The sequence below is a fragment of the Musa acuminata genome, chromosome BXJ1-8 (assembly GCF_036884655.1).
Source record: "Musa acuminata AAA Group cultivar baxijiao chromosome BXJ1-8, Cavendish_Baxijiao_AAA, whole genome shotgun sequence".
Classification (NCBI taxonomy): domain Eukaryota; kingdom Viridiplantae; phylum Streptophyta; class Magnoliopsida; order Zingiberales; family Musaceae; genus Musa; species Musa acuminata.
Window position 1 is genome coordinate 625361 of NC_088334.1, and position 10380 is coordinate 635740.

General features: G+C 38.3%; 1 protein-coding gene across 2 annotated transcripts in view; it reads left to right on the forward strand.

The window, feature by feature from the left end:
* LOC103994175 (ADP-ribosylation factor GTPase-activating protein AGD3) overlaps positions 1-9421 on the forward strand; it is a 29893-nt gene extending 20472 nt beyond the window's left edge. For both annotated transcript variants that reach the window (XM_065194394.1, XM_018830915.2), the window contains 10 exons: positions 3808-4023; positions 4134-4265; positions 4362-4580; positions 4778-4864; positions 4936-5277; positions 7037-7176; positions 7300-7396; positions 7890-8055; positions 8133-8388; positions 9031-9421. In XM_065194394.1, coding sequence (XP_065050466.1) covers positions 3808-4023; positions 4134-4265; positions 4362-4580; positions 4778-4864; positions 4936-5277; positions 7037-7176; positions 7300-7396; positions 7890-8055; positions 8133-8388; positions 9031-9133 — 1758 coding nt within the window. In that variant the 3' untranslated portion in view covers positions 9134-9421. The remainder of the gene's footprint in view (positions 1-3807; positions 4024-4133; positions 4266-4361; positions 4581-4777; positions 4865-4935; positions 5278-7036; positions 7177-7299; positions 7397-7889; positions 8056-8132; positions 8389-9030) is intronic.
* The last annotated feature ends 959 nt before the right edge of the window (positions 9422-10380 follow it).

A 10380-nucleotide genomic window follows, 5' to 3' on the forward strand; every position in this document is an offset into this window, starting at 1 on the left:
ATCCCATGACATAGTATATTGATATATCATGTGTCATTGATTCATCAAATATGGTGATGGTCATAGTTTGATTGTCGTGAATCACATATGTCCGAGGCAGCTCCTGAGGCAAGTATGATTGTGGCATTTATTGGTGCGGAGGTTAGAGAATGCCGAAACTACTACTTTCGCCACCGATTTTTTTTTTCATATCATAAGATCGATTATCGGAGAAGAATAATCAACTATCATCGTATTGCTATTTGTCGTAAGATTCTCTATAATATGACAGCTGTGAATATGACGTGCTCTACTATTTGTCTAGGTTGTGTAGGCTTTGTCACATCTGCTCAAAATCATCTATTGTCTTTTCCTTCTTCCGTGTACAAACTTGACCGATACCTCGTCGAACTCCATGATTTGAATTTTGGGTGACATACATAAAATAGTGCTCCTTGTTTAAGGCACCACCCTCAAACTCTGTGGATAGGACCATTGACTCGTTGGCGTCACAACCATCATCGGTCGAGGCATTACTGTCTACATCGCTGCCATGTCTCCGGATCGGGCAAGTTGTTGAGCATGATTGAGAAGGTGTCTCGTTGCTTGACTCGATTCTTTCCAATGGTGCAGCTGATGCTATTGCCTCCCCTTTGCCTTTGCACGCTGGGCGGATGATTGTGACGGTTGGGTGTCTCTAGTTCCTCGGGTAGTTTAACTCGATGTGAGTAAAACTACTCGAGCTTTGTGGAGTTTAAGAGAGTACAAATGAGAGAATAAGAGAAATATGTGAGTGAGAAAGTGATTGAGAAAGTAGATGAGTTAGAGAGAGTGAAAGGGGAGAGAATGAGTTTAAAAACCCTTAAATTTGATTCAAATGATCAAATGGATCGTTTGAATTCAACAAATCCTAGCCATTAATTGGTATTGGTCGAAAGCCGATTGTTACCTATTGGTATAGGTCGGTAACGGTTGGATTTTGATTGTTTTGATCGGTACAACCCCTGTATTGTTCCAGTCAGTAATAGTCAGTACAGGGTATCGGGCGATATGAGATCCCATGTTATGGACTACTCAGTACAGGGTAGTCTACATGCTGGTCTCTTGTCAGACCAGTGCATATTGCCCGTATCGCCCGGTATAGGTCGGCACGACGAACCTTGATTGTGTCATCCTTTGCCTAAACCTATCATGTCATTCCTTATCTAAACCTTAGACAACAAATTTAGTTAAGGATCAGTGATTTCAAAAGGTGCTCGGGTGAGGCGAGGCAAGGCCCGAGCGCCTCGTTTACTATCTAGGCGGCGCGCTTCAAAGAGGCATCGCTTGGGTACTCGCCCGAGCCCGGGCATCAAGCGCTTCGGGTGAGCGCCCGGGTTAAATCAGGCGATCGAACCAGCATGTTAGGTCTGGTTCAGTCGCATTTGCGTTAGTTGGTTCAATCGAACTAACTAAAGCACCGATATCAACCTCTCTCCGCTAGCCCTCGCGACTTCCCCAACCCTAACTCGACTCTGGCCATCGACATTTTCTTTTTGCTACCGTTGCCTCTCTCCATTGCCACTACCGTTATCGCTACTCTTCGCTGTCGTTGCTCTCCGCTCTGGCTCTCTCCACCGCCACTACCGCTGTCGCTACTCTCCTCTACCCAGTGATTGAAAGAGGCGCTCAGGCGCTCGCCTAGGCGCTCGGGCGAGGCGAGGCGAGGCCCGAGCGCCTTGCTAATGTCTCAAGTGGCGCGCTTCAAACAGGCGCCGCCTGGGCGCTCGCCCGAGCCCAGGCGCTGGGCGCTTCGGGCGAGCGCCTAGGTAAACCAAGTGACCGAACCAGGATTTTAGGTCTGGTTCGGTCCTGGTTCGGTTGCTAGTTGGTTCAATCGAACCAACTAAACCGATATAACCCTTACCCAACCCTTACCCAACCCTAACCCGCTGTCGCTCCCGATCTCGCTGCTTGTCGCTCCTACTCTCGCTGCTGCTGCTCGTCGCTGTCGCTGCTCGCGCCTCCCGTGAGCCCTCCAGCTGCTCGCGCCTCCCGCGAGCCTTCCCGCTGCTCGCGACTCCCGCGAGCCCTCCCGCTGCTCGTGACTCTCGCAAGCCCTCCCGCGAGCCCTCCAACTGCTCGCGCCTCCCGCGAGCCTTCTCGCTGCTCGCGACTCCCGCGAGCCCTCCGGCTGCTCGCGCCTCCCGCGAGCCTTCCCGCTGCTCACGACTCCCGCGAGCCCTCCCGCTGCTCGCGCCTCCCGCTGCCGCTCGCCGCTGCTTCCTCGTTTCTCCGTCAGGCTCAGTATACAGTATACTCTTAATATTAAGTTTATTTGAATTTTGAAATGATTAATTTTCAATACTGTTAATAGATTAATAATATATTATTTTGATTTTAATGTTGTTAATTTTTATTTTGATGTAAAATATTATTGTTTTGAATTTTGAAACTTTTTGCTAATGTGACATTGTGATTTTGTATCTTAGATTTTCTTAATTTAATAGCATATTTTTATTTAAAATTTTAAATAATTATATTTAATAATTATATTATATATTTTTATATTTTAGTGCCTCGCTTCGCTCGGGCGAGCGCTTGGGCGAGCGCCTAGCGCCTCGGGCGTTTTTGGATCTTAGCGCCTTTTGGCGCCTAGCGCTTTTTAAATCACTGCCTCTACCGCTACCATTGTCGTTGCTCGCCACTGCCACTGTCGCTGCTCTCAATCAGCAGTCGCAGTCTCTTCTCTTCTCACACTCGACTCAGTATACTGTTAACACTAACAGTATACTAATAGTATACTGTTAACCAATTCGCAATACCGTACCGTACCGGAGTTTCGACCTGGGCTCGGTACCGGTACGGTATACCGCTCGGTACACCCAGGTGTACCGAGCGGTATATTCAGGCGGTCCGCGTACCGGAAGCCTGTCGGACCAGTACTGCAAACCATGCTGTTAACAATATTTTTTATTTATTAGATTAATAATATATTATTTCGATTTTAATACTGCTAACTTTATTTATTGTTTTGAATTTTGAAACTTTTGTTAATATGATATTATGACTTTATACTTAAGATTTTCTTAATTTAATATCATATATTTTATTTAAATAATTATATTTATTAATTATATTATATATTTTGGCGCCTTGCTTCGCTCGAGTGAGCGCTAGGCGCCTCGGGTGTTTTGGAACCTTGGCGTCTTTTAACGCCTAGCGTTTTTTAAATCACTATTAAGGATGGTGTAGTATATGATGTTGGCTCTCAATGGCTCAATCTATTGTTATGTATAGTAATTGTCCTTATAGTCATTGTATTTCTATATAATATTGTGTGCATTATACATAATTCATATCGTTTGAAAATTGCAAGAATATAATCTTCTCATTGTATTTCTACATAATATTGTGTGCCTTATAGACAATCATATCATTTGAAACATTGCATGAATATTATCCTCAAATTGGTAGTTCTATTTTCAAGTTGCATTGTAAAACAGTTTGCCATGGAGCCATTGATCTCTTATTTGTACCATTAATGGTGATCTAATATTGGCACCTAATGGTGATCAACTTGAAGGACAAAATTTTCCAACATTATAATTCCTTTAAGATTGTCAAAAGGTATCGAGTCATTTTTAATAGGGCAGTAATTCTTTCTAGATCTTGAAGCTAGTTCCTTATACATATAAAGTTTCTGTTTCTAAGTTTTAAAATTGATACATCAAACTCATGATTTAACATCTTTTATTATTATTATTTTATGTTTCACCTCCAGACTTGTATCTGTTATACACTTATCTGCAATGAAAATTCTCATACACATGCATTTGTTGTTTAAAGGTTCTGACTTATGCACAACAATCAAGGGAACGATCTAACTATGAGCAAGCAGCTCTAATAGAGAGGATGCAAGAGTTCAAAAGACAGATTGACCGGGAAAGTCGGTGGTCTCCAAATGGGTCAAAGGATTCTGCTAATGGAGATGGTATACAGGCTATTGGCAGAAGTTCTCATAAGATGATTGAGACAGTGATGCAATCATCTGCTAAGGGAAAGGTAACATTATCTCCAGTTCCACATTTGTGACTCTCATTTGAGGATGTTATAAGATCTTGCATCTTCATTTGATACCATATTTAAGCTTCCAAGTTTTAACTTATTTTCAGGTTCAAACAATTCGTCAAGGTTATCTATCCAAGCGATCATCAAATTTGAGAGGTGATTGGAAGAGAAGATTCTTTGTTCTTGATAGTCAAGGAATGCTGTACTATTACCGCAAGCAGTGGAGCAGACCTTCTGTAGGTTTAATACTTACATATGCATTTATTCGAAGAACTTTATGAAAGAGCTTTCTGTCAACTAATTTATTTTTTGAACCTGGCTTATTGCTCTAGGGAAGTATCCATTCTAGTGAAAAGGGTCACTTCGAACATGGTTCTGGATTGCTGAGCCGGTGGTTCTCTTCTCATTATCATGGTGGTGTCCATGATGAGAATTCCGTTGCACGTCATACTGTAAATTTGCTGACATCAACAATAAAAATTGATGCAGACCAGTCAGATTTGCGTTTTTGTTTCAGAATTATTTCTCCATCAAAGACCTACACTTTGCAGGTAGACATTAAATTACTTCAACTGGAAACATGCATTTCATGGTAATTATGACATTTAAATAAATGGTTTTAACATGGAGGGTTTTTTTGTTCGATTTATTTTGTAACATAGTTTTGCTAGGTTATTATCTCCTAACATTAAAGTAATATCAAATCATTTACTAAATACTGATAACTGGTATGTGCTTATTGATGCAGGCAGAGAGTGCAATGGATCAGATGGATTGGATTGAAAAAATAACTGGGGTTATTGCATCTCTTCTAAGTTCTCAGTCACCTGAACAGGTTGGTAATGGAATATAACCCGTCATGTGCAGATATTGCAGGAATCTAATAGTTTCTCTCTATAATTTCAGCAACTCCTCACTAGCCCTACGGGTAGAGGTCATCATCATGCAGCTAGTGAAAGCAGCTCATTCAGTAACTCATCTGATGCTGATCACTTAGCAATTGATGAATTATCATTGGAGAAAAACTTTGCTAGTGGGAATTTTGGACGTTTTGGTAGAAGCTCACAACATCATAAGGTCAACTCAAAGCAGGAGAAACCAATTGATGTCCTAAGAAAAGTACATGGTAATGATGTATGTGCTGAATGTGGTGCTCCTGAACCTGACTGGGCATCCCTAAACCTTGGGGTGCTTCTCTGCATTGAGTGTTCTGGGGTTCACCGTAATCTTGGGGTCCATATATCTAAGGTAAGCATTAAACTGGTGCTGCATGTTGCACTCAGAGAATGTCATTTTCCTCTGGACTGCTATGTGAGAGTTCCTAAACATCAGGGAGTTTCTTTGCATTTGGTGTTATTGGGTTCACCATAATCTTGGCATGCATATTTTGAAAGTAAGCATTAGAGGATGCTGCATATTTCACTTAGAGAATGTCGTGTTATTTTAGACCACTCAAATTATGCTTGTAGCATGCTGTTTGTGCAATGTGCCAGCAATTGCAGCCTGGCATTTTCCATGCTAAAAGGATTCTGCCAAGCTAAATATGGGTGCATGCCTATGCAATGGGTGGTGCTTCCATCCTTTGTTACTATTTTGTTTTCGGCAAATGATCAGTGCACAATCAGCACTGGTTTGTGCCTTACCATGCTCATCGGATGCTGATGCATGGTCGGCATTCAGCACATCATTTCTTGATCTTGTGCATGTCTGAATTTCGCAGTGAATAGATATGTATTTGGCAGTGAATAAGGAGAAAGTCAAAAGACAAAGATGAAAGAAAAAAGAAGAATATAGACAGATTAGAGTGGAGACCTACAGAATCCTTTGGCCAATGAACTTCATTTTCATTTTCATTCATCATTCATTAAATCAGATCGATTACAACCACCTGTATGGCTCTTTATTTATAGACCTTCTATTTCTAGATCCTGAGTAAAACTTAAGAGATATGTGAAATAACAATTTGTGTCATCTTGGAAAAGTCATAATCCCATAAACCCTATGAAAGGAGACCTTTAGAACTAACCAAATCAATATGTTAATTACTTTATAACTTTCCAAACACGAGGTATGTCCATAAGATAGATCTTCTTAGCTTATTTAGGATTCAGACTAGATGATAAAATGACATGCAATAAGTATCAAAAATAAATGTGATAGGACATCAAAAAGTATATAAAAGGAGAAAAATACAACTCAAATTATTAATTGAGCTAAGCTAGACTTAACTAGACCTTTGCAGCACAGGCTTGTTTTTCTCAACTAGACCTTCTGAAGTACAGAATTTGATTTTCCCATGAGGTTTGGTGCACTCAAACTTGGGAAGGTTGAATCATTACCTGCTTTAAGCATAGGCTCTAACCTAACATTCAGGTTTTCGAGATTCGGGATTTTTCAGGGTTGACAGCCATATATTCCTTTTGTTTTTTAATTTCTGTTTCAATTCTTCTGTTTTGACTGACTAAACAAGTTAACATCCCCTATACAAATTCAATTAAAAACTTGAGCACTTATTATTTGCTTCAGTATTGTCATTACATAAATCCTTATATTTCTGCCAATGATATATGTAGCATGAAAATTGCAGGAGTGTTATAGCATTTAATTGACAAGCACTTGTGTTATGAAAGCATTATGATTCCTGAAGAATTTTTTTTTTCTATTTATCTGATCAGTTGAAATTTAGCATAGCAGTTAAGCGTTCAAATTTTATAATCGTTCTGTATTGTTGCTAAACTTGTTCAGTTTATGCAATTTATTTTTATCTTGCATAGGTCAAAATTAAGTAAACTATTACCCTTCTTTAAAGAAAGTAATATGCATGCTAATATTACTCCGAAAGTTAATATGGAATGCATTTTTTCTTAATAATGTACAATGTGCAATGCAATTTTTTTCTTCTGCTCTAGGACTTCTGTAAAGTCATCACTTACAGCCATGCTTTGAAATTTATTTGTAGTTTTTGGCATATCTTTTGCATACTGCAATTATGTTTTATTTGTTTCAGGTGAGATCTCTAACACTTGATGTGCGAGCATGGGAGCCTTCTGTTATAAATCTATTTCAATCATTGGGTAACACATTTGCCAACTCCATCTGGGAAGAACTATTGTCATCCATAAGTAATGGAAAATGTGATGATACTAGGTAATTTTTTATGTCACAGGAAGGCGGGAGAACACAGACATACACACGTGTACTTGCGTATATATGTATTTCTTTCACAAACAAGAAAGTTAATGAAATTCCTTCAATATTCTTTCTGTGCAGTTCTATTTTGCTTGATAAAAATCAAGAGCACATGTGTATTAGCAAGCCCAAGCACTCAGATCCCATTTCAGTGAAAGAGAAGTTCATTCATGCGAAGGTACTTCAGACATAAATTGTAGATCCTTTAGGTAGGCTTAATTGTACAATTTTATTGATATTAGTGGCATAGGTTGGTTTAAGATTACACTTTTTTAATATTTCCATAATTTCTCTGTGCTTCACCTTTTTGTAATGCTGCGGTGGTCTATCCAAGATTTGAATGTTTTAGGACAACTGACGATAAGGCTAGCTAAGACAAGAAATTTACCATAAGTATCAGCCTCATAGGTAACTTTTAGAGGACAGTTTGTTCTGAAGATGGATTGTATACTGTTGGAACTTGGCACAATTCGCAGAGACCTTTTTCCATTACGGTTCACTTTGTTGTCCAAGTCATTTGATGTTTGATTTGAGCTTCCTTATTTATAATGTATTGATTATCACTTTTCTGTATAAGAGTCATTTTGATATCTGAAAAAAAAAGTCCTATATTAGCTTTGCACTGACTATGTTCCTTTAGGATACTGAACTGTTGTGTTCTGTGGTTTCAGTATGCAGAGAAGGATTTTGTTTGTAGACGGGAGGTAGATCAGCTTTCAGTGGCACAACACATGTGGGAGAGTGTCAGTGCTAATGACAAGAAATCAGTGTACCACCACATTGTGACTTCCAGTGTTGACATCAATATTACATATGGACAAACATTTACAAACTCAGGTTTAACTATTGCCAACACTGTACTTCTGCAAGAGCAGCCAACTGCATTGCTTGACCAAACTACTATCTGCTTTCAGGTGATTCTTGGCACAAGCCTTACACTACGAGCTCTCTTAGTTCTGCAAGCACAAATGAGGACAGAAACGAGTTGGATGAATGCTTTGAAGGTTTTTCCCTACTTCACTTGGCTTGCTGGACAGCAGATATTGGAATGATAGAGCTTCTCTTACAATACGGTGCAAATTTAAATTCTACTGACTCGAGGAGAAGGACACCGCTTCACCAATGTATTCTCAAAGGCAGACATTTATTTGCTAAACTACTAATTTCCAGGTGAATTGTCTTTTTTTTTTTTTTGCGCTAACACATAAAGTAGCACTGTGAAAAGCATTTAGATGATTACATATCATTGGTTTTCTTTCAATTTTTTAGTAATAAACAAGAAATTCTGTCAATGCTCTGCTGCTTTTAGATGTTGACCTTAAGGTTAAGGTGGAATGGGGGGCACCAAGTAGGCATTTGGAAGGAAAATATTGTTCAAAAACTCTAGTGATACAAGATGCATTTGCAAGCCTAACATTTCAACTTCTTTTTTTGTACCCGTCACCTGTAGATAAAGCCCATGTTCATATTAAGCCTATGTTGTTCTCTTGTCGTAACTGCATGTATTTGGAAACCAAGTCTTGTATAATATAGCTTTTCACCGGTAGATAAAATATGCCTGCTTGTCTGGTCGCTCTTCTTCTAACACTTGAAAATTTTAAATTTTAAATTTATACCAGGCAGGGTATGCCTGATATTAATAGCTCGGAACCATTAAAGATTTCATTTATAACTCATTATCTTGCTGATGTTCTCTTCTTTGATATCTGTATTTGCCAAATTTTGGGGGTTTTTTCTCTTTATTAAAACATGAGAATAGTTTGTCATTCTCAATTACAATGATAATAGACCATTAATTATTACTTGATGCAGGGGGGCAGACCCGCATGCCACTGACGAGGATGGTAAGAGTCCCATACAGTATGCAATAGAAAGTGGCGACATTGACTATGAAGACATTATATTTTTGTCCTAGAGGATCCAATGGATAGTTGAGGAGCTAATGGGATGAGCTTTTTGGGTTATTGTCATCATCAAAATTTGTCTCCCAGAGTAGCAGATGAATTATTGCCCAAACTTGTTGATTCCTGCTTTCCAAGTTTCAACCAATGATTTTGGCAGCATCATATTATGTTCTGGGGCTTGTATAGTGCAAAATGTGTCTGCCTTTTTATTTTTGCTTGGTCTTGAATGCATTCACACGCAGTTTGAGTTATGTAAAAATCATGCTTTTTGATCATCGTATAACTTGTTTCTTGGTTCATCTTGATCAATGACTCTCTTGACATCGGGAATTTCTATATATATTCTGTGAATAGTATTAGTTTAAGCAAGCTGCAGTTTTCCTTGGCTTTTTTTTTTTACAGGTACTTCAGGACAGGAAGAAGTGCAACTTAGGTAACAGTTGATGTTTCCTTGTATCTATTATCCTTGCTACTTTCTGCTACATAAATTGGTAAGTAGTGATATATATGTGTTCACTTGAGGAAGCCTGACTCTCCTTGATTATTTTTGAATAAGAATGTGAGCTATTCATCTACAAATTGATCATGTTTCAATTGCATGCTCATCCAGTCAATTAACCACAAGTTTTCAGCTTAATTATCTTTTTTTCTTTAATTCTGTAACAGACATTCTGCATCAATGCATTTGTATTGAGCATGAAGCTCTTGTAGGAAAATGTGAGCTGTGATCTTAGTGATCGTGACAACTATGGTATTGCAGGCCATGTTATAAACTGTTCTTGTGGCTTATGAATGCTCTTTTATTTCTTGCCTCAAATATAAAAGTAGGATTTAATTAGATTCCAATTTTTTTGTCAGCGACAGCTACTATGAAAATTGTGTAAGTTATAGGACAGTCATGTATGGATTTAGGATATATATATATATATATATATATATATATATATATATATATATATATATATATATATATATATATATATATATATATATGCTAATTAAATATCTATTTGAAATTGGATGATATTTTTAGAAAATATCTTTTTTTGGGTATTTCTTTTATGGTATCTCCTTTTTGTTCAGCTAATTACCATATATTTTTAATATTTTTTGAAAATATCGCTTCAACAGGTATTATGTTTATTTGCCCATTACAAAAGCTTGTCATGTTTTTTCTCGTCCATTTTATGAGTCACCCTATGGATTGATCCATATGGTGGATTGGTCCAATTGTTTATATTGTTTTGTGAGTTTTTAT